The following is a 25079-nucleotide window of genomic DNA, read 5'->3' on the forward strand; positions in this document are numbered from 1 at the left end:
AATCTTTTCGTGGTGTTTTTGTACATGCAGTACTGCAGAATTCAGACAGCACCCTTTATTTATTTAATTTCCAGTAAACGAAGCCATTAAATAAAAGTTACTAATTTTTCAGGAGATTAGATATGAGAATCCACATGCATAAGGAAAGAGAAAGTCAAAGAAAATAGGTGAGTCTCCTGAAAAGAATGGAAGCTGGAATAAAGGGAAAGAGTGACTCACTGAACTAGATTTAGTTGTTGAGGCCTCTGTGTGATTTTCTGATAAATGTGTTTTCTTCTTTTTTTCCCCTGAAAAAGAATAACTTGTATTCAACAGTTGTTTTGACTGGAAATTAAATAAATGAAAGGTGCTCTCTGCCTGTACAGTACAGTGTTACACTGTTATTAATGAAGGTTCTGTGCAAGTAGATTTTTTGTTCATCAAGGTACAAACAGTGTAAATGTTCCCTCAAAGCTCCAACAGTGGTTTTAAGGTCTGATTGTGAACCTTAAATAAGTTTTTCCAGGTGAAAAGTTCGTATTTGTACCTTTTCATAACCGAATGTTTTAAACAGAACAGTAAAATAAAAGCCTGGAGACGAGACGGGGTGTGTGGAGTCAGTACAGCTTAGAACATATCATTCAGTGGATTATGGTTCAGTTATGTTCCCTGACTAAAGGTACTGAGATGGACCCTTTAGGGAACCACCCCAGTGACCAGAGGGGCACTGCCCCAGTGTCAGTTTAGTACCTTTATTTCTGAGAGTGTATTTGGTCAGTAAAAAAACAACTTTTATTTTGATTCTGGAAATAACGAGATGCACTTCTAACATTCTCTGTCATCGTGTAGGTGCTTTGGGACCGAAGATAAATTCACCACTTTGGGAAAACATGGAGTGAATTATTTGTATGACAAGATTCAAGACGAGATCCAGAGGACAGCCTTGTTTTTCACCTCGAAGAGCCTTTAGGAGAATAATGGGGCCAACCAGGTTTGGGCCAGCAGCGCTACAGCTGGACAAGTGTGGCTTTTCAAACAGTATTTATGAGGAAGAGCAAGTTCCCCAGCACTCACTGAGCTCGTCCAGCCAGTATTGCTTTTCTCGCTCGTTCCACACTCAAAGCGTCAACCTATGCAGCGTGTCCAAAGCCACGGTGCCCATCATCACTGCGGATGGGTTTGATCTGGCCTCTGTTGTCTACTCAACTCAGAGAGCCATAATGTATCAGTGTGTCAGTGAAGTACAAAGCGACTGCGCTCATTCAGCTGACCTTTCCCAAGCAGCCAGCGCTTCCTCTTCATTAGCATCCCTCACACCTCCCTTCTCCTCTAACTCCTGCTGTATCGGACCAGAACTGTCAGGCTCTCAATCGATCTCATGTTCTACTGCGATCCAAGACATTCTGGACGATGCACCACAACAGGAAGCGTGCCCGTTTCCCAAGAACCTGAAGCAAGAACCTGGAGGAACGTCTGAAGCTTGCAGTTTACGCTGTGAGAACAAGGATGTGCTTTTTCATCTCTTGTATGGACAGAGCTATCTCTGCACCAGCCCGAACACAGCCAATGAGCTAAAAGCCCACGAAAGTCCAGCGGCACCGTCTGAAGACCTTCACGCCAAGCTCCACTGCCAGGCGGATCTGGGTCGGGTACCCGGAGAGAAGGAGGCGAATTCCTTCTTGGGGAACGAACAGCCGTGCCAGTGGATGGACTGCAGAGCGTCGTACGAGCAGAAGGAGGAGCTGGTGAGACACATCGAGAAGGTTCATGTCGACCAGCGGAAAGGAGAAGATTTCACCTGTTTCTGGGCCGGCTGTGTTCGCCGCTGCAAGCCTTTCAACGCCCGCTACAAACTGCTCATCCACATGAGGGTCCACTCCGGAGAGAAGCCCAACAGGTGCATGGTGAGTCCCCAAAGGAGCATCACAGAGTCAAGCTAGCATTTATTGGGTTCATTGGCTGTTATTGGCTCAGTGATCACGAGTGGCAGCAAACAGACTTCCCTGCTTAAAGTGATCATAGTTGTTTTCTGGTGGCGTCCAATGGTCTCTGGGGCTGATATCACAGTCTAAAGGATTCTAATGGTTTAACAGGTGTTGTGATTTCAGATCTGCACTGCAAAAAATAACATCTCAGAAAATGTAGTGAATAAATCTAATATCTCTCATTATGAGACTGTTGTGAGAATATTCTAAGATTATTCCACCTGTTTCTGTACATTTTTACTTGTTTTAAGTGATTTTATCTGGTGAAAGTGTCTTATTCCATTGGCAGATTAGTTTACTTGTTTTGAGAAATAATGAAGATAATTTTGCTCATTTCGAGAAATAATGATTAAAACTAGAAACATGATCTGCCAATGAAATAAGACACTTTTATAAGATAAAACTGCTTGAAAAAACAAGTAAAAATGTCTAGAAATAAGTTAAATAATCTCAGTATTCTTACAACAGTCAAATAGTAAATTTATTGACTACATTTAAGAAGTTTACACTCACTAAGATATCATTTTTTGCCGTGTGGTTTCCTAATGGGATATAAAGGTGTCCTATAGGAAGCTAGTGGTCTCTAATGATAACAATTAAGCCAATTTCCCTCAGAAAGGGAAACCATCAGGTTTAAATCCTAATGGTTCTAATGGTCTTTTTTCAGCAGGGTTGTGAAGCAGAGGACCAGAGTAAAAGAGTACAGACAGAGGCCTAGGATTTAGCTCACTAACTTAAATGTCACATCTAGACTATATTTAATATCTAATACATCAAATATCCCACTTACAGTTTTGTACTGGAGGCTCTTTCAGCCAAGGTGCTTCAGTGGAAATCGGTCTCTAAATGTTATTTACACCAGGGCTGCGCGATAAATAGTCTTTATTGTTTCTGTGATAAACACATCATAAAAAAAACTCCACCAGTTTTTCAAAGATTCTTCATAATTAACTGGTTAAGATGTAAACAGAGTCGTTCAGAGTGGTTTGGTGTGAAACGCTCTGTTCTAGATAAACTTACAGAGTCAGAACTGTTCACAGTGGTGGTGATAGGAACCAGACGTCCACCTCTAAAAGCTCCCTCACAGAAAGTTACTACATGAAATGGTTATGAATTCACTGCCTGATGACTGAGACACTGTTTTATGATAGTTTTGTTGGCTTAAATTGTATTTGAATCCATTTATGGGATACATGCAGGGCGCTGTGAGGCAAAATAGTCCCCAAGGAAAAATTATTGTTTCAGATTTTCCACTATTTACCATCATCAACGTTCCATATAAACTCAGAAGACTCGTGTAGGTTCACTGGTGGTTCTGGATAGTAAATAAAATGTCTATATCTGTGTTGTAGTCATGGCGACCCCTGGTTCCTATCACCACCACTGTAAAGACATCACAGTCTGTAAGTTTCTCTACAATGAACTATTTCCTATCAAACCACTCTGAATGACTCTGTTCGTACCTCAAGGACTGAATGATTGGGGAATTTTAAAAAAATTGGTGGATTTCACCTTTAAGAGCTGCAGAAATGTCTGCACTTTGTCTCGACTCTGTTTTAATGGTGTTTTGTCGCTTCTCATGTCGTCGTCGCGATGTTTGACAGCTTTATTGGACATCGTTTGATGTCAGTGTCGTACAGCTCTGTGTTATTAAGATTATTTACTATAAGTACCGTCTGTGTAATATAGTGTTTTCTTTCTTTCTTTCATAGAGCAGCCCACATAATGACAATATAATATGTCTTATTTTGATCACACAGGACGCAAATTGGTCACAATGAGCAGAGCAGTGAATGAAAGGCTCATCGTTTTTACTGCATTCATGATTTAATACTGTTGTCATGTTTTTGTCCATCAACGTTACATAAATATGTCATGGTACCATTTTGAAACACTTCTGATTTTAACCAATACTGACTGTAGTCAGGGGCAGATTTAGTGATTCTGGAGCTCTTCAAGAACATTTTAAAGCTAGTTGAGGCTCTGGGCTCCCACTGCACTGGAAAGAATCATATCTTGGCAGGTGAAATCATCTTAAATCTAGCCGTTATATCTAATATTTCTCCTTTTGAGGTTGCTGTAAAGTTTCTTTGCTGCACTTGGAAGACTGTATTTGATTTTCCCTGTAAACACCCAGAAACTCACACACTCACACAGTTGTGTCGTCACATAACAATAAGGAATAGTCCATTATAACCATGACAGAGGGGTGGAGCTGCAACGAAAAGACTGAAAACAATCACTGCAGTTGCAAATAACATATAAAACAAAACACATTTTTAAAATATATTTACATTTCAGAATTATTTAACAGCAAAATTTACAGTCTCCGTAATTTTCTGTATTTTCATGAGGGCTCTAGACAGCCTACTATTGCCTATTGAAAACACCGCCCTTGGTTATAGTGCTTACCTCAATCGTGGCACAATTCAGTGCAGTATGTCTAGCTGAGGTGAAAGCTAAAGGTGTTACTTGTACAAAAAATAAAAAACTGCAAAAAAAACACATGGTTTTGGAACACTTTACATGTTTAAAAAAGTGTGATTACATGAAAAAAAACACATGGTCACACGAAAACATGCTCACGTGAAAAAATGTGTTCACGTGTGAAAACATGCTCATGCGTGAAAATGAGTGTTCACGTGTGAAAAAACGTGTTCACGTGTGAAAAAACGTGTTCACGTGTGGGAACATGCTCATGTGAAAAAAATGTTCACGTGTGAAAACATACTCACGTGAAAAAAATGTTCACGTGTGAAAACATGCTCACGTGAAAAAAATGTGTTCATGTGTGAAAAAACGTGTTCACGTGTGAAAAAACGTGTTCATGTGTGAAAAAACGTGTTCATGTGTGAAGACATGCTCACGTGAAAAAAATGTTCACGTGTGAAAACATGCTCACGTGAAAAAATGAGTTCACGTGTGAAATAGATGTGACATCTCTATAAAATGAACATGTGATTAAAAATGAATACCATGAAAATGATCTACAAGCTGCACCGCTAAGAATCGTTCTTTGCACTTTTAGGTAGAAACAAAGTCAGTCTGAGCTAAGCTATCCAGCTAGCTAGATCTCTAATTTGCTAACTTCATCGTTTAGCTCGTCTTTCCTCCTCATCTGACGAGTCATGTGATAATCCACACTGTCCATTGTAATGCTGATTTAAAGACAGTTAGCAAAGAAGTTCAGTTGCAGTGAGGTTTCCAGCTTCTTAGCACGTTCCTGCATTAGCTAGTGAATGAGGAGTGAACCCCCAGTGAGTTTTTAAAGAACTACAAGTTCTCTGGGCCAGTACACTCTTAAAGATGTTTCTTCAAGGGTTCTTTAGTAAAGAAAATGGTTCTGTATAGAAGCATGAACACTCAAAGAACCCATTGCATGATTAAAGGGTTCTTTGCATTATCAAAGGGTTCTTCAGGTTGATGGAAAATGTGCATGAATGTACTGTAGACGGTTCTATATAGAACCTCCTTGAAAAGGGTTAAATATATCACCCAAAAGGGTTCTTCTGTTGTTACGAGCTTGACATCATTACAATAGAAGAACCCTCAAAAAGGTTCTATATACAACCATATAAACACACATCTTTCAATCTGAAGAACACTTTAATGATGCAAAGAACCCGTTAGTCATTTGAGTGTTCAGAAAGAGAGACAGAAAGAGAGAGAAAGAGAGAGAGAGAGAGAGAGAGAGAGAGAGAGAGAGAGAGAGAGAGGATTTGTTTGACTCGTTGTTCAGTCGTCTTTTCTAGTTTTCTAGAGAGAGAGAGAGAGAGAGAGAGAGGGAGAGAGAGTGAGAGAGAGAGGATTTGTTTGACTCGCTCAGTTGTCTTTTCTAGAGAGAGAGAGAGAGAGAGAGAGAGAGAGAGAGAGAGAGAGGATTTGTTTGACTCGTTCAGTCGTCTTTTCTAGTTTTCTAGAGAGAGAGGGAGAGAGAGTGAGAGAGAGAGGATTTGTTTGACTCGTTCAGTTGTCTTTTCGAGAGAGAGAGAGAGAGAGAGTGAGTGAGAGAGAGAGAGAGAGAGAGAGGATTTGTTTGACTCGTTCAGTCGTCTTTTCTAGAGAAAGAGTGAGAGAGAGAGAGAGAGATAGTGAGTGAGAGAGAGAGAGAGAGGGAGAGAGAGTGAGAGAGAGAGGATTTGTTTGACTCGTTCAGTTGTCTTTTCGAGAGAGAGAGAAAGTGAGTGAGAGAGAGAGAGAGAGGATTTGTTTGACTCGTTCAGTCGTCTTTTCTAGGAAAGAGTGAGAGAGAGAGAGAGAGAGAGTGAGTGAGAGAGAGAGAGAGAGAGAGAGGATTTGTTTGACTTGTTGTTCAGTCGTCTTTTCTAGAGAGAGAGAGAGAGAGAGAGAGAGAGAGAGAGAGAGAGAGAGAGAGAGAGGATTTGTTTGACTTGTTGTTCAGTCGTCTTTTCTAGAGAGAGAGAGAGAGAGAGAGAGAGAGAGAGAGAGAGAGGGAGAGGGAGAGAGGGTTTGTTTGACTCGTTTTTCAGTCGTCTTTTCTTGCCGGTGAGTTCAGGTGAAGGAGTGAGTGTGTCAGATTGTGAGGATCCGGAATGGGAAAGCGTTTAGGGCCGACACTGAGTCCGTCGCCGTGCTGTAGGAAACCGCAGCCTAGGCTGGAGTGAGAGTAGGAGTGGAATTCCCCTCTGGAGCTGATGCAGACAGCAGAATCCCCTCAGAGAGAACAGCAAGCAGCAGGAAACACAGAGAGGCCTTCTGGAGAGAGAGACCAGAGCGACTGCTGGATGGTTGTGCTGAAGGCTAATTGGCTGTAATTGATGGACGAGTGGGTTAAAGTAGTGTTGCACCGATACTGATACCATATCAGTGCTGATACTGGCACTTAAATACGGTATTGATATTAGTGATGGAGATACTGATACCTGTGATCAATACCATGAAGCGATATCAGACTTGTTGGCGTCTGCATGTGCACCAGTAGAAAGGACTTGACATGTCGGCGGTGTGGATGAACAAACAGCAGTAAAAAATGCTCACTGCAAAAACCGTAACGGCAGGATTTGGCAATGTGAGTGGGTGGAAGATCAGTTGGAATTCTTCCTACGATATTATTACTAATATTACTAATTACTAAGATATTAGTTCCACTTGTACGCCACAAATAAGACAGTTAACAATGAACAAACAGTGCAAAACATGCTAACAGGAGCCCCTTTACCTCAATGTCAGGCTTCAGCAGAGCCCGATGCTCGGAGATGTAAGTGAGAGTGAACAGGACACACGTCTGAGACTAATTTGGATGTGAAACAACATTCAGTACCACTTTTTGCTGATCGAGAGAGGCTGCTGTGTGCTTACCTGAACACTGACAGGCTCATCAGTACAGTGTTCAGATCAGTTTTTAACTGTTTTGCAGAATAAAGATAATTTACATGTACTTCAGTTGTTAAATATAGACCTTATTACTAATATGGTAAATAAACTGAAGCATCTCATTTGGTTTCACACACATGTTTGTTATATTTACTTGTGAGGACTTCCATTGGTTTCTGTTGATCTTTGTATACTGTAGCCAAGTAATACTACACCTAAACCCTAACCTTAACCTCAGTATCCAAAAGGCAGTTTTGTGAGCTCATTTAGTTAATATATATATATGTATGTATATATATATATATATATATATATATATATATATATATATATATATATATATATATATATATAATACACACACCGATCAGGCATAACATTATGATCACCTTGTTTCTACGCTCATTGTCCATTTTATCAGCTCCACTTACTATATAGGTGCACTTTGTAGTTCTACAGTTACAGACTGTAGTCCATCTGTTTCTCTGATACTTTGTTAGCCCCCTTTTACCCTGTTCTTCAGTGGTCAGGACCCCCATGGACCCTCACAGAGCAGGTACTATTTGGGTGGTGGATCATTCTCAGCACTGCAGTAACACTGACGTGGTGGTGGTGTGTTAGTGTGTGTTGCGTTGGTACGAGTGGATCAGACACAGCAGTGCTGCTGGAGTTTTTAGTAAGTGGAGCTGATAAAATGGACAATGAGCTTAGAAACAAAGAGGTGGTCATAATGTTATGCCTGATTGGTATGTGTGTATACATATATATATATATATATATATAAAATGGAAAATTACACTTAAATGTTGTTTTGACTGGAAATAAATACATGAAGCATGCTCTTTGCTCAGTACTTTACAGTACAGTGTTACTATTAAAAACTATTTTAATTCTGATTCTGTAAATCTATATCTATAAACATATATGTCTATATAAATAGAGTTAGTATTGGTATCGGTATTCGATATCGGCTGACTGATCAGGTATCGGTATCGGTATCGGAAGGGAAAAAGTGGTATCGGTGCATCACTAGGTTGAACTCTCATATTTAACCATTATGCTGCGTTTTCGTATTTATGTTGAAAACTGTTCTGTGCCTCATGGCGCTGTGTGCGACCTTCAGCAGCGGCCTTTATCGACGTAAATGTGTGACGATCAGAGGAGACTGGCAGAGTTGGTTGTTTATTTAATGTGGAAAGGAGGCAGTTGGATGCTCTGTTTCATTATGTTTTAAAGTTTACAATAAATCTTAAAAATAAGATGTTCCATATCCATGTCTGAAAAACATCAGCATATGGTTTATTTCGTGCTCGTGGTTGATGGCAAAAGTTGGGAAACCCGAGCTCTTGATGGGACGTTCTGCTGACCGCTGCACTATACTGGTGGTGTCAGAATCTGCTCCATTGAAAACAATGGAATATCTGGTTTGCAGTCAAACATCTGCACCAACAGCTGCATAGTAAGTCTGGAGTTGTTGTTTTTTTACTATATTATATAGATGTGACTATATAGAAACATATTTACACACTTTGTTCAATAATTCATTATATTAATATTCAGATTTTAACTTTTGTCTGTTTGTTTCAAGAACAAAAACGGGGCCAAACTGTAAAGGATGCTTTTTTCTTTCTGCAAAACAAAACTACACACAACAATAACTTTACAGCAAATTAAGATTATAATAAAATATCTCCTCTTTTACCCACAAACACTAATGAAAGTTTAGAGTCTGCTCGTTTCAGTGAGTTATGAGTCAGAAATGAATCATGTAATTTTACAGCGTTTACATGCTTTCGCTATCACTATAACTGTGATTCTAACGGTGGAAGGTGGGTGTAGAGTCGTGAGGAGTGGTTTTGGCAGGGCTGGTGTTTTTCTCCTGGCAGTATTTTAAACCCACAGTCAGGAACAGCTGAAACAGCAGCAGAGCTGGAACAGCATTCACTCCAAACTGACCAGCAGATTCAGGCCAATGTACATACTGGACGCTGCAGAGTCTCATTGCTGTTATTTGAAGGGATAAAAACTGATCCACCAGGTGCAGTGAAAGCTTTAAGTGTTGTGTTTGTTTATGTGAGTGTAAACTTTAGCTGTAGAGTAGTTTGATCCTGAAGATTGCTTTAGTGATGTTCTAGTGTTCTCTGATCCTGGACGCTGTTACAGGTATACACAGTTCCTTTAAGGGGTCCATATGTTTTATATAATTGTCTTGTTTTTATTATCTTTCCTGAACTCCACTTATGACATTCATGTGGTTTTATGCACCAAAATGATGATCATGATGCATTTTTACATGACAAGTTACATACATGACAATATACATTACAGTGTTTGTAATAAAGTGAGACTACACACTTTATCACACACATTTTACTGTATTTATCTACTGTATAGGCCGTGCCATAAGCCTTCTGAATAAGAACCTTTCCCACATTACAGTGCGCATGCCCTGTAATTTCTTACAATATACATGTTATAGACACACATTTATATTTACATTATATATATATATATATTTACATTTACATTCACTGCTCACTCCTCTAGCTGTACATACTGTGTATTTGTACTTCAGCACGTGATTGTAACTATACTTAACTCCTGTTGCATATCCTTATATATATATATATATATATATATATATATATATATATATATATATGTATGTATTATATGGACAAAAGTATTGGGACACCTACACATCACTCCTACAGGAGCTTTTATGAATCCCATTCTAAATCCATAGGCATTAATATGGAGCTGGTCCCTCTTTGTGGCTCTAACAGCTTCCACTCTTCTGGGAAGCTTCTACAGATGTTGGAGAGTCTGTGGGAATTTCTGCCCATTCATCCAGAAGAGCATTTGTGAGGTCAGACACTGATGTCGGACGAGAGGGTCTGGCTCACAATCTCGGTTCTAGTTCATCCCAAAGGTGTTGGATGGGGTTGAGGTCAGGGCTCTGTGAGGGTCAGTCAAGTTCTTCCACACCAAACTCACCCAGTCAGGCCTTTATGGAGCTGCTTTGTGCACTGGGGCTCAGTCATGCTGGAACAGGAAAGGTTCTTCCCCAAACTGTTCCCACAAAGTTGGAAGTGTCCAAAATGTCTTGGTGCTGAGTCATTAAGATTTCCCTTCACTGGAACTAAGGGTTCTAGACCAACCCCTGAAAAACAACCCATATCATCATCCCTCCTCCACCAAACTCTACAGCTGGCACAGTGCAGTCAGGCAGGTAACGTTCTCCTGGCATTCGCCAAACCCAGACTCGTCCTTTAAAGGCACTCTTCCTGTGCCTTTAAAACTGTTACATGCAAGTCACCTGTTTTCTGATTGGCTGCTTTGAACCTCATTCAAAAAGCAGTCAGGACTGAAATACTTCTGCTACTGGCAGAGCTAAACTGCTTTAGACTGAATAGGCAGTTATTTTGTAAATGCATCACAAATGCAGTGAATTTCAAACAGCCTGTTCACACAGCTCAGTTTCCATATATTGACTAAAAGGTATATTTAGAAGCTCTGTATAATTTGTATATATTACACCAGGTGCTTTGTCCTTTAAAAAAGACTTTGAGAGCACTTTCAAAGCCTACTGTTCACTCTAACCCTGCCCTTTCTTTTATCCTTTATTTTAATTTGATCCATATCATTCCATTATATGATTTCAATTTAATAATCAGTATTTCCTCTGTTACTGTTAAGCCTGATCTCCTGTCTGTAAAGCACTGATTAAAAAATAAGTATTATTATTATTATTATTATTGTTATTATTATTCATACAGAAGTTATAAGAAGTGTTCTATCCTTGACTGCATACAATACAGGGCAGCCAATCAAAACAGAGCTCATTTTCATATCGCTGTTGTCAGAAGAAAACCTGTTATCTCCAAAATGGTAACTTTACAAGAAAAAGAAAAAACCTACTGTACTTTTAATGTAAGTCAATGGAACCAGACATCTTTCCAAGTCATTTTGGTGCCAGTTATTTTGGGTCCATTCTTAATGAAATTTACGCACAATGTAAAGAGAAACAGGCATTTTCAAATTCTGTCAAAAACTGAAAAACAACAAAAATGGAGATACAAGGTTTTCTTCCGACAGCAGTGATATACTCCTTTTCAGAAATTGGTTTTAAAGGCACACTAACAAAAACAGCCTGTCTAATTACTGGGGATAAAGAGAGGCTGGAAAATGACCATGTAAAAATATTTTATGACCATTTTTGGTTCATAAAACCGCACAAACATTATGATTGGACTGAATTCTGATCAGATTTTGGCACCATTAGGTCCCATAAACACTGTAAAACTGAACAAATCAGAATCCATAACAGTGTGATGAGTGGCTGCAGCCAGCAGCTGCAGTGTGTCTGTCCCGTTTACATTATATATTACAGTTTGCGGTAAATAACAGTGCAGTGAAGAGTCGACCGGGGCGTTTTATCCTCAGAGCGCAGATGCGTCAGGGATTTAGATGGATATGTAATGTATACAAACAGAGCGTGTTTGTGAGAGGCGATCCCTCAGAGCCTCGTAACGTATCACAGCTCTGTGTAAATCCGTCGCCGCTCCTTCCAGGAAAATACAGGCCGATTTAACTTCAGAGTGACGGACTGCGTCAGACTGGAGCGCTGCAGGTGATGAAGCGTACAGGTGGTCATTAAGTGGACGTATGTGCTCTGAGTGGACGTACCTCCCTGACTTAATGCTGTGTGGCCACATTTGAAGCCAGAATGTTCTCAGACGATACAACTCAACTTAACAAGTGATGCAACTGTACAGTTATGACCCATATTCATTTTTCCCTGTCAGTTGAATATAATTCAGTTTTATGCTATAAAATTTGTGATACTGGGAATGTTTTCTACACCAGTAAACACTCCAGCAGCACTGCTGTGTCTGATCCACTCGCACCAGCACAACACACACTAACACATCATCTCCACGTCAGTGTTACTGCAGTGCTGAGAATGATCCACCACCCAAATAGTACCTGCTCTGTGGGGGTCCATGGGGGTCCTGACCACTGAAGAACAGGGTAAAAGGGGGCTAACAAAGTATGCAGAGAAACAGATGGACTACAGTCTGTAATTGTAGAACTGCAGAGTGAAACTATACGGTCAGTGGAGCTGATTAAATGGACAATGAGCGTAGAAACAAGGAGGTGGACTTACTGAAGTGGCCGATTGGTGTATACACTCTTAAAAAAAGATGGTTCTTCAAGGGTTCTTTAGTAAAGCCAGTGGTTCTATATCAAACCATGAACACTCAATGAACCGTTTGCATGCTTAAATGGTTCTTTGCATGGTGAAATGTTCTTCAGACTGATGGAGAATGTGTTGTATGTATGTGGTTCTATATAGAACCTTTTTGAAAATGGTTCTATATTGCACCAAAAAATGTTCTTCTGTTGTTTCAAGCTTTAGTACAACCCTTTTTTGTGCTATATAGAACCATTTACACACTCCACATCAATCTGAAGAACCATTTCACCATGTGAAGAACCCTTTAAGCATGCAAATGGTTCTTTGAGTGTTCTTCGTTCTATAAAGAACCATTGTCTTCACTAAAGAACCTTTAAAAGACATCTTTAAGACTGTAGTTCTATTTAACACAATCCATTATATTCCTCAGTACGTTCACCATGAAGGTAAAAACCCAGTCGCTGGTTCGTGGTTTGTCCATCCTTGGTCCACTCTCGGCAGGTGCTCACCACTGCTGACCAGGTGTCCCACAAGCCTGGCCATTTCAGAGATGCTCCAACCCAGCTGTCAATAACTATTTGGCCCTTGTCAAAGTTGCTCAGGTCTTCACACCCACTCATTTCTCCCACGTCCAACTCATCGACTGTGAGAGCCGTTTAATATCTCCCAGACCTTCATACGCTCCACTGTTAATAATCAGCATTATTAACTTCATCTGTCAGAGCTCATAATGCTTTGGCTCATATATAGAGTGAATCATCTCTGTCAGACCAAAACCCCAATATCCAAAATGGTAACTTCACAAGAAGAAGGGAAAAAATAATATAAATTTCAATGTAAGTTAATGTAAAAAGATTTTATATAAAAAAAAAAAAAATCAGAAATAATAGAAATTATCTTCAAATATAAAGTGTTTTTATTTTAAAGTTCAGTAGTCCTTTTAAAATTCTTTTCATATGTAGTTGCACTGCTCTTTGTGTGTACAGTAAGCCTGTCATGGTTATCTGTGTACCAGGGATTTTGTCTTTTCGTTGGAAAAAAAATAAAATATAATATACAGCCACACACTGCTGATGAGCTGTCATTAAAGGGCTACAGTACTGTTAGCATTATTCAGTGTTTTGGCCTTAAATGAGCTGAAGGATGCAGACTGACTTGTTTAGGACTTGAAGATTAGGACTATTGACTCGGGACTCGACTATCTCGACTCGGGACTTGAGTGTGAAGACTTGAGACTTACTTGTTACTTGCAACTTAGTGACTTGTTCCCATCTGTGACACAATGTAAAGGGCAGCTGGTTCTTCCAAATTATATCAAAAAAATGCAAAATTGACGAAAATTGATATGAAATATGAAGCTGATAAAGTTGTTGCTATTCATTTTGCACCAAAGTACAAAACAGATATTCTGCAAATGCAGCTTTGTCCTATACTTAATTAGGCTTTGCCACCCCTCGCTGTGCTCTTGCCCCCCTTTGTTTAATTACTCTTGTCCGTAACTGGTCAGTTTGGAACATGTTTATGTAAGTTATGAAATAAACAGCTTACATACACTCTCAGGAATAAAGGTACAAAACTGTCTCTGGGTCAGTGCCCCTCTGGTCACTGGGGTTGGACCCTCAAGGGTCCATCTCAGTACCTTTAGTCAGGGAACATAACTGAACCATAATGAAATGATATGTTCTAAGCTGTACTGACTCCACACACCCCGTCTCGTCTCCAGGCTTTTATTTTACTGTTCTGTTTAAAACATTCGGTTATGAAAAGGTACAAATACAAACTTTTCACCTGGAAAAACTTATTTAAGGTTCACAATCAGACCTTAAAACCACTGTTGGAGCTTTGAAGGAACATTTACACTGTTTGTACCTTGATGAACGTAAAATGTACTTGAACAGAACCTTTATTTCTAACTGTGTATTGCGAAAAAAGGAGAGGGCCTAAAATGGAGCCTTGCAGAACCCCAGGTATTGTATTCCCAGATGCAGAGGAGTATCTCCCAGCATTAACTGAGACGATCCTGTGTTTTAATATTGGAGATAAACCATTTAAGAGTCAAACTCATGACTCCAGTGTTCCAAACACTCCTTAGGCCTCATTCTCCAGTATCTTCCTGAGTTTGTTCTTAAATGTGTTCTTGAGAAAGGTTCTAAGAAAAGGTCTACGTCAGATTCATGACGTGTTCTTAAAGCGCAGAACTGTTCTCACCTTTGTGTTCTTGAGTGTGTGTAGACTCTTTTCTTACCTACACTTTTAGAAAAGGTACTAAGCTGTCACTGGGGCAGTTCCCCTCTTGTCACTGGGGTGGAACCCTCAAGGGTTCATTTCAGTACCTTTAGTCAGGGAACATAACTGAACCATAATCCACTGAAATGATATTTTCTAAGTTGTACACTGCAAAAGTGGAGTCTTTACAAGTACAGTTATCTTACAAATAGTCAATAAATCTAATATTTCTCCTGTGGAGACTGTTGTAAGCTTAATTTGAGATTATGTACTGCATTTCTAGACATTTTTTACTTGGTTTAAGTGATTTATTAAGTAAAATGATCTCATTATAGTGGCAGATAATGTTGCTTGCTTTAAAAAATGTGCTTGAAACCAGCAAAACTATCTCCCAGTGCAGTGAGAGAATTTTACTTGATAAAATGACCTAAAACAACTGTATAATATAAAGAAATAAACTAGATAATCGCATTTGTGAGGTCAGACACTGATGCTGGACGAGAATGTCTGGCTCGCAGTCTCCGCTCTAATTCATCCCAAAGGTGTTCTATCGGGTTGAGGTCAGGACTCTGTGCAGGCCGGTCAAGTTCTTCCACACCAAACTCGCTCATCCATGTCTTTATGGACTTTGCCTTGTGCACTGGTGTGCAGTCATGTTGGAACAGGAAGGGGCCGTCCCCAAACTGTTCCCACAAAGTTGGGAGCATGAAATTGTCCAGAATCTCTTGGTGCTGAAGCATTAAGAGTTCCTTTCACTGGAACTAAGGGGCCGAGCCCAACTCCTGAAAACACCCCCACACCATAATCCCCCCTCCACCAAACTTTACACTCGGCACAATGCAGTCAGACAAGTACCGTCTCCTGGCAACCGCCAAGCCCAGACTTGTCCATCGGATTGGCAGACGAAGAAGCGTGATTGGTCACTCCAGAGAACACGTCTCCACTGCTCTAGAGTTCAGTGGCGGCGCTTTACACCACTGCATTCGACGCTTTGCATTGCGCTTGGTGATGTAAGGCTTGGATGCAGCTGCTCAGCCATGGAAACCCATTCCATGAAGCTCTCTACGCTGTTCTTGAGCTGATCTGAAGGCCACATGAAGTTTGGAGGTCTGTAGCGATTGACTCTGCAGAAAGTTGGCGACCTCTGCGCACTATGTGCCTCAGCATCCGCTGACCCCACTGTCATTTTACGTGGCCGACCACTTCGTGACTGAGTTGCTGTCGTTCCCAATCACTTCCACTTTGTTATAATTCCACTGACAGTTGACTGTGGAATATTTAGTAGTGAGGAAATTTCACGACTGGACTTGTTGCACAGGTGGCATCCAATCACGGTACCACGCTGGAGTTCACTGAGCTCCTGAGAGCGACACATTCTTTCACTAATGTCTGTAGAAGCAGTCTGCAGGCCTAGGTGCTTGGTTTTATACACCTGTGGCCATGGAAGTGATTGGAACACCTGAATTCAATGATTTGGATGGGTGAGTGAACACTTTTGGCAATAAAGTGTATATCGACTAGAATAAGATCATTTCACTTGACAAGACACTCCCCGGCTCGACTCCAGGCTTTTATCTTACTGTTCTGTTTTAAATCATTCAGTTATGAAAAGGTACAAATACGAACTTTTCACCTGGAGAAACTTATTTAAGGTTCACAATCAGACCTTAAATCCACTGTTGAACCTTTGAGGGAACGTTTACACTGTTTGTACCTTAATGAACGAGAAATGTACCTGAACAGAACCTTTATTTCTAACTGTGCACTTGAAAATAACTTTCAGGAAAAAAGAGAAACAGCCCCAGGAGAACATTTCATACTTACGGTAATAACACGCCACTTAAGCCAAGAATGAACAATCATGAATCCTCGAAGGACGATCAGCGAGAGACGTTTTCAGGGCAGCGCTCTGCATCGTAAATTGTTCTTTAATTAAGCGTTTGGACTTTGAAAGCGGTCCCTGTGAGAAGGAGCTGGACTGGGCCGTGCGTTTAAAAAGCTGCCAGGCACGGATAATGATAAAGAATAAGGGCCGTTAAGTGCTTTGATGAAGCTGTGTTTGATTTACTCCTCCAGTGAGGAATATGGGAAGTGTGCTTTGTTTTTGGTGATCGTTTATTAAGGGTTTCATTTCACAAATCTACATGTGTCGAAATGTTCTCGCAGCCGCAGGGCAGGAGATTTTATCAAATGCACATGTTCCTCTGCGCTCCTTTTCCTCCAGCAGCCCTCCCTCGCTTTCCCTCGCAGGGCTTCATCCTTTCAGCACGGCGTTTTAGCTTCCTGAGGCATTTTAGCACCGTTCTACTGCCTCTAACCTGCTAGATATAACATAATACACCGATCAGGCATAACATTATGACCACCTCCTTGTTTCTACACTCATTGTCCATTTTATCAGCTCCACTTACTATATAGGTTCACTTTGTAGTTCTACAGTTACAGACTGTAGTCCATCTGTTTCTCTGATACTTTGTTAGCCCCCTTTTACCCTGTTCTTCAGTGGCCAGGACCCCCATGGACCCTCACAGAGCAGGTACTATTTGGGTGGTGGGTCATTCTCAGCACTGCAGTAACACTGACATGGTGGTGGTGTGTTAGTGTGTGTTGTGCTGGTGTGAGTGGATCAGACACAGCAGCGCTGCTGGAGTTTTTAAACACCTCAGTGTCACTGCTGGACTGAGAATAGTCCACCAACCAAAAATATCCAGCCAACAGCGTCCTGTGGGCAGCGTCCTGTGACCACTGATGAAGGACTAGAGGATGACCGACACAAACTGTGCAGCAGCAGATGAGCTATCGGCTCTGACTTTACATCTACAAGGTGGACTGACAAGGTAGGAGTGTCTAATAGAGTGGACAGTGAGTGGACGCAGTGTTTAAAAACTCCAGCAGCACTGCTGTGTCTGATCCACTCGTACCAGCACAACACACACTAACACACCACCACCACGTCAGTGTTACTGCAGTGCTGAGAATGATCCACCACCCAAATAGTACCTGCTCTGTGAGGGTCCATGGGGGTCCTGACCACTGAAGAACAGGGTAAAAGGGGGCTAACAAAGTATCAGAGAAACAGATGGACTACAGTCTGTAACTGTAGAACTACAAAGTGCACCTATATAGTAAGTGGAGCTGATAAAATGGACAATGAGCGTAGAAACAAGGAGGTGGTCATAATGTAATGGCTGACCGGTGTATGTTCAGCGAGAGAGCTGTAAAGTGCTTTATTTTGCTTTTAGCTTTGCTTTCAAAGCAGGAAAAAAGGTGTTTAATGGTCTGTATTTGTACCTCAGTGGACGTGTACATGTTGATCAGCATTTAGAGGCTGTAATAACATCAGACTCGTCTGAAACGTAAATAAACTACAGCTTGTCCAGCAGTGTAATATTATATGTATCAGCAGCTGCAGCTTTATTACTGTTACCGACTCTCTCTGTGACCCGATTCCAACCCAAATATCCACATTTCTATATTGTACAGTACTGTTCTAAAGGATTTGGTGCAAAAGGCTCTGAGAAAGTGCTCTGTAAAGCCATTTATATAGTTTATAAGAGCTTATTTAATATTAGAATAAGGACAAATAAACAAATAAACAATCCATTAATTGCTTAGTATGTGAGAGTGATCTTAACTTTTTCCAGATCTCTGCTGGAGGAAGTCCAGTGTTTACAGTTACCACCCAGTACCTGCTTTATCTAATCAATCCTTCATTAAAGTAAATCAGATAGAACTAAACAAATTCATGTGATGACTGGAGAACAGAGAGACATCAGGAACCAAACCTGAGATCTTCTAACCTACATATTCACTTTACTGACAAACACATTCTGACTACTGCACTGCAAAAAATAATATCAAGTGTAAACATCTTAAATGTAGTCAGTAAATCTAATATCTCTCATTATGAGTCTGTTGTAAGAATATTATAAGATTATTCCACCTGTTTCTGTACATTTTTACTTGTTTTCAGTGATTTTATCTGGTGAAAGTGTCTTATTCCATTGGCAGATTAGTTTACTTGTTTTGAGAAATAATGAAGGTAATTTTGCTCATTTCAAAAAAATAATGATTAAAACAAGTAACATGATCTGCCAATGAAATAAGACACTTTTATGAGATAAAACTGCTTAAAAACAGTAAAAATGTCTAGAATTAAGTTCAGTAATCTCACAATATTCTTACAACAGTCTCATAATGAGAAATACTAGATATACTGACTACATTTAAGATGATTACCCTCACTAAGGCATCATTTTTGCAGTGTGACTCCTGTATATATGCCTATTTGTATTGGTTCTAATGTTATATGGTGGCACACTGGCGCAGCAGGTAGCGCTGTCACCTCAAAGAAAGATCTCTCTCTGGGTTTGATGCCCTGGCCGGGTGCCCCAGCTCTGGGTTTGATGCCCTGGCCGGGTGACCAGGGTCCTTTCTGTGTGGAGTTTGCAAGTTCTCCTTGTGTCCATTTCCCCATGCTTAAATGGTTCTTTGCATGCTTAAACAGTTCTTTGCCTTCACTAAAGAACCCTTGAAGAACCATCTTTTTTAAGCATGCATGTCAAAATAATTAGCTGTTAAATTTCAGAGACACTCTTAAAAACAATGTTTCTTCAAGGGTTATTTAGGAAAGAAAATGGTTCTATATAGAACCATGTACACTCAAAAAATTGTATGATTAAAGTGTTCTTTGCATTGCAAAAGTGTTCTTCAGATTGATAGAGAATGTGTGGTATATGGTTCTATATAGAACCTTTTTAAAAGGGGTCTGTTATTGTTACGATACATGCTTATTGCAGTAGAAGAACCCCTTTTCCTGCTATACAGAGCCCTTTTCAAAAAATGTCTATATAGAACCATCTAGAGCACTTTCTTCATCAGTCTGGAGTCTTATGATGCAGAGAACCATTTTCTTTACTAAAGAACCCTTAAAGAACCATCTTTAAGTGTAAATGAGTGTAAGTCATTATTTGAAGCTAGTAAGACAGTGTTTTGAGAAAGTAATTATGTTGAGATGTTCTCCCCGTGTCTGTGTGGGTTTCCTTTGGGTGGTCCAGTTTCCTCCCACAGTCCAAAGACATGCAGGGATGCTAAATTGCCCCTCGGTGTGAGTGTGTGTGTTTATCTGCCCTGTGATGGATTGGCAGCCTGTCCAGGGTGTTTCTTGCCTGCGGGGGTTGGGGGGAGGTGGGGGGGCTGGGGGTGTGTACAAATGTACTGCCCAGGCAAACCATTTTAATCAGATATCTTAGCTGCCTCAAACTTATGCACAGTGCTATGGAAGACTGTTCCTACCAAGTAGAGGAGAAACAGTGACTCACACAAGATTGTTATGCATTGTAAATAGAAGCTGGTGCTTCCAAAATAAATTGAAAAAAAAAAAAGAAAAACGACAAAAATTGAGATTTAATGTAAAGCCAATTAGGTATTAATATGTTGTTGCTATTCATTTTGCAACAAAGTACAAATCAGATATTCTGCAAATGCAGCTTTGTCCTATACTTAATTAGGCTTTGCCACCCGTCGCTGTGCTCTTGCCCCCCTTTGTTTAATTACTCTTGTCCGTAACTGGTCAGTTTGGAAGATGTTTATGTAAGTTATGAAATAAACAGCTTACATACACTCTCAGGAATAAAGGTAGGAAACTGTCTCTGGGTCAGTCCCCCTCCTGTCACTGGGGTGGTTCCCTCAAGGGTCCATCTCAGTACCTTTAGTCAGGGAACATAACTGAACCATAATCCACTGAAATGATATGTTCTAAGCTGTACTGACTCCACACACCACGTCTCGCCTCCAGGCTTTTATTTTACTGTTCTGTTTTAAATCATTCGGTTATGAAAAGGTACAAATACAAACTTTTCACCTGGAAAAACTTATTTAAGGTTCACAATCAGACCTTAAAACCACTGTTGGAGCTTTGAGGGAACATTTACACTGTTTGTACCTTGATGAACGTAAAATGTACCTGAACAGAACCTTTATTTCTAATTGTGTATTACGAAAAAAGGAGAGGGCCTAAAATGGAGCCTTGCGGAACCCCAGGTATTGTATTCCCAGATGCAGAGGAGTATCTCCCAGCATTAACTGAGAAGATCCTGTGTTTTAATATTGGAGATAAACCATTTAAGAGTCAAACTCGTGACTCCAGCACAGTGTTCCAAACACTCCTTAGGCCTCATTCTCCAGTATCTTCCTGAGTTTGTTCTTAAATGTGTTCTTGAGTGTCTACGTCAGATTCATGACGTGTTCTTAAAGCGCAGAACTGTTCTCACCTTTGTGTTCTTGAGTGTGTGTAGACTCTTTTCTTACCTACACTCTCAGAAAAGGTACTAAACTGTCACTGGGTCAGTTCCCCTCTGGTCACTGGGGTGGTTCCCTCAAGGGTCCATCTCAGTACCTTTAGTCAGGGAACATAACTGAACCATAATCCACTGAATGATATGTTCTAAGCTGTACTGACTCCACACACCCCGTCTCGTCTCCAGGCTTTTATTTTACTGTTCTGTTTAAAACATTCGGTTATGAAAAGATACAAATACCAACTTTTCACCTGGAAAAACTTATTTAAGGTTCACAATCAGACCTTAAAACCACTGTTGGAGCTTTGAAGGAACATTTACACTGTTTGTACCTTGATGAACAAAAACCATTTACATCAGATATCCTGGCTGCCTCAAACGTTTGCACAGTCCTATGGAAGCCTGTTATGACCAAGTAGAGGAGAAACAGTGACTTATTGTGACTACATCATAAAATGACTTATTTTCTCAACACACTGACTCAGTATCTCAAAGTAGTGACTTACTTTGTGATTAATACACACTTAAAAAAGATGGTTCTTTAAGGATAATTCAGTAAAAGCAATGGTTCTATTTAGAACCACAGGTTCTCTATAGAACCTTTTAGAAAAAGGTCTGGTCTGTATCAACAAACAGTGTTCTGCTATTGTTAGGATGTCAAGCTTGCAACATAAGAAGAACCTTTTTGGCACCATATAGAACCATTCTCAACAAGGTTCTATATAGAACCATATAAAACACATTCTCCCGCAATCTGAAGAACTATTTCACAATGCTTAAATGGTTCTTTGCCTTTAGTAAAGAACCCTTAAAGAACCATCTTTTTTGTGTGCATGTCAAAATAATTAGTTTCAAATACACTCGCAAAAAGATGGTTCTTCAAGGGTTCTTTTGTAACGAAAATGGTTCTGTAAAGAACTGTAAACACCAAAGAATCCTTTGCATGATTAAAGGGTTCTTTGTATTGTGAAAGGGTTCTTCAGACTGATGGAGAATGTATGGTATATGGCTCTCAAAAGGTTCAAAAAGGTTCTGTATAGCACCAAAAAGGATTCTGCTATTGTTACGATACATGCTTGTTACAACAGAAGAACCCTTTTTGGTGCGGTACCTTTTCAAAAATGTTCTATATAGAACCATCTAGAGCACTTTCTCTATCAATCTGAAGGATTTCACCAGGCAAAGCACCCTTAAATCATGCAAAGGGTTCTTTTAGTGTTTACGGTTCTATATAGAACCATTTTCTTTACTAAAGAACCCTTGAGGAAACATCTTTTTTGAGAGTGTGTCATTATTTCAAGCTAGTAAGTCAGTGTAACATTCAGTAAGTCACTATAATCCATTGTTTCAACATACTAAGTCATTATTTTGAGAAAGTAAGTCATTTAATTCATAACTCATTTGCATAATAAGTGCTATAGAAGATGCTTTGTCAGTATTTTGTCAAACTGCTGCCGGATGAGTTTTCTCCTCGTTTCATGGGAATGTCCTTCCCCACGTCAGCGCCTGTGCTGAACGTACTGATCTGTGTGTTTCTTTTTCTGTGCAGTTCGAAGGCTGCAGTAAGGCTTTCTCTCGGCTGGAGAACCTGAAGATCCACCTGCGGAGCCACACGGGCGAGAAGCCGTACGTGTGTCAGTATCGCGGCTGCCTGAAAGCCTTCAGTAACTCCAGCGACCGCGCGAAACACCAGAGGACCCACCTGGACACGGTACACACACTCCATCGCCACGCTCTAACACACTGTACACCACACGCCAGGCTGGGGGACGCCTCACTTCTCAGAGTGTTTTCATTATAAACAGCGTTTTCTCTGCTGCTCCTGTCCTGTAATGTAAGGCAGATGCGTAACTTTAACTCATGCAAATAATAGCTGTTCTTCAGGGGGCTTAAAGGGGAATTCCACCAATCTTTCTGAATTTCTGCATAATTAAAACACCCTCACAGAAAGTTACTACATGAAATGGTTATGAATTCACTGCCTGATGTCTGTGAGATTGTTTGGTGATAGTTTTGAGAAGATTTCAGCCTTTACATCCATTTATGGTGGAGGGATGCATGCAGAGTTCTGTGAGAAAAAGAAGACTTATTTAGATTTATCAATATTTTACCTTTGACATTCTATATAGAAGGTCCACTGGTGGATTTGGATTCACTGCAGACAGTAGTATCTTGTCAAGTGAAATGATGGTAAACGTAGTCAGTGTATCTAATATTTCCCATTTTGAGACAGTTGTGCTCTTATTGTAAGATTATCTAGCTTATTTCTAGACATTATTTGCTTGTTTTAGGTAATTTTATCAAGTATAATTCTCTCACTATACTGGCAGATAATTTTGTCAATGATGTTTCTTAAAACAAGCACAATTATCTGCCAGTATAGTGAGATAATTTTACTTAACCTCTTCAACTCCTTGAGACCACCGGTGGTTCCAAAACGCACTTCGTCATATTCTTCATAATTTTCATATTTCATAAGCTCCATTCTAAAGGTGGGGGTCGTATGAGAGCTGTAACTGTCTTCTTTCCAATCAAATAGATGGGTGATGTAATTTTAAACCCTTATAATAAAAGAAGCTGAACTTTTCTACTGAAAGTCGACCCATTTTTCCACAAATCTGGGCTATAAACTATAAACAGATGGCGTCTCTTCAGTGATCTGCTCTGTAAACATTATTTTTATAAAATAATAAAAGGGCGTCAAAGATTTTTGGCTTTCAGCAGTAAATTGTAAGCATATAGTAATATGTGTATCATAAAACATAATAATGATAAAAAATAAAAAAATAAATAAATAAAATAAAAATGTACATTTATTTCATGCAGTTACTGAATAATTTGCCTTAAGATTTGGTCGTGTAAATTCAGATGGACAAACCAAAATACACCCACGTGCATAAGAGGTTAATAAAATCAAATAAAACAAGTAAAAATGTCTAGAAATGAGGTAAATATTCTTAAATTAAGCTCACAACAATCTCAACTTGAGACAAATTAGATTTATTTACTATATTTTAAAATAATTTAACTGGACAAGACACCATTTTTTTTGCAGTGTAGTAAATAAAATGTCTATATTTGTGTTGTAGTCATGGCGACCCCTGGTTCCTATCACCACCACTGTAAAGACATCTGAACCATTTCACACCAAACCACTCTGAATCACTCTGTTTACATCTGAACACTGAATTATGAAAACAGGTGTAATTCCCCTTTAATTGGCAAAGGTGCCTTGCAATTAATTAATAAGCAATTATGAGACCACAGACAATAAAAAATAACATGCAGATTCGTTATAAAAGCTCAGTGAAGTTGCTCTGTTTCTCTTTCTTCTTTTTTAGCCTGTTTCCCGTCACCTGCCCCGAGCGCTCCCATCTTTCCTTCTTTCTCCTCCTCTCTGTGCTGCCTGACATTAGGTACATATCAAGCTAATAAGCTCGGAGTAAACGAGCAGTGGAAGTGTTGACCTGTCACTTTTTCCGTGCGGAGTAAAGCCCTTAAATAGCAGGGTTTTGTTTTACATGCGCGCTGCAGTAAGAAACGACACGCAGCCAAACACTGATATCCCCTTTCACTTTAATGGCCGGAGGCTCGGGCCGCCCGTCTTTCTGCGCTGCGCTCACAGTGTGGCTTTCACACCAGCTAATCAAGCCGCAGAGCTGCTGTTTTTACCCACGATTCCCTCTCACACTTCAGTCAGCAGCGTGCGTTCACTCACAGCGGGGTGGTTTCATTAAAGGGCCCATATTCTGCTTTTTTCTTTAGTTTATTTTTTGTCCCTGAGGTCCTTTTTATAAAGTTTGTGTGGATTTATGAACAAAAACAGTTCATCCTCTTCCCTCTCTTTGTCCCGTAGAATTAAACCGACTATTTTTGTTACTGTGCCTTTAAGACCGATATGTAAATGAACTCTATTCTGATTGGCTACCCTGTATTGAGCCTCATTTAAAACGCAGTGTGGGCTGAAACACTCCCTATAACTTCAGTGTGAGTGGGCGGGGCTAAACTGCTGTAGGCTGAACAGGATATATGTAAATGAGTTGTTTTTGTGACATC

General features: G+C 40.0%; 1 protein-coding gene across 4 annotated transcripts in view; it reads left to right on the forward strand.

The window, feature by feature from the left end:
* The first annotated feature begins 955 nt into the window (after positions 1-955).
* Positions 956-25079, forward strand: part of LOC118804761 (zinc finger protein GLIS1) — a 50572-nt gene continuing 26448 nt past the window's right edge. For all 4 annotated transcript variants that reach the window (XM_036565403.1, XM_036565406.1, XM_036565404.1 and 1 more), the window contains exons 1-2: positions 956-1883; positions 22573-22734. In XM_036565403.1, coding sequence (XP_036421296.1) covers positions 957-1883; positions 22573-22734 — 1089 coding nt within the window. In that variant the 5' untranslated portion in view covers position 956. The remainder of the gene's footprint in view (positions 1884-22572; positions 22735-25079) is intronic.

The sequence above is a fragment of the Colossoma macropomum genome, unplaced genomic scaffold, assembly GCF_904425465.1.
Source record: "Colossoma macropomum unplaced genomic scaffold, Colossoma_macropomum, whole genome shotgun sequence".
Classification (NCBI taxonomy): domain Eukaryota; kingdom Metazoa; phylum Chordata; class Actinopteri; order Characiformes; family Serrasalmidae; genus Colossoma; species Colossoma macropomum.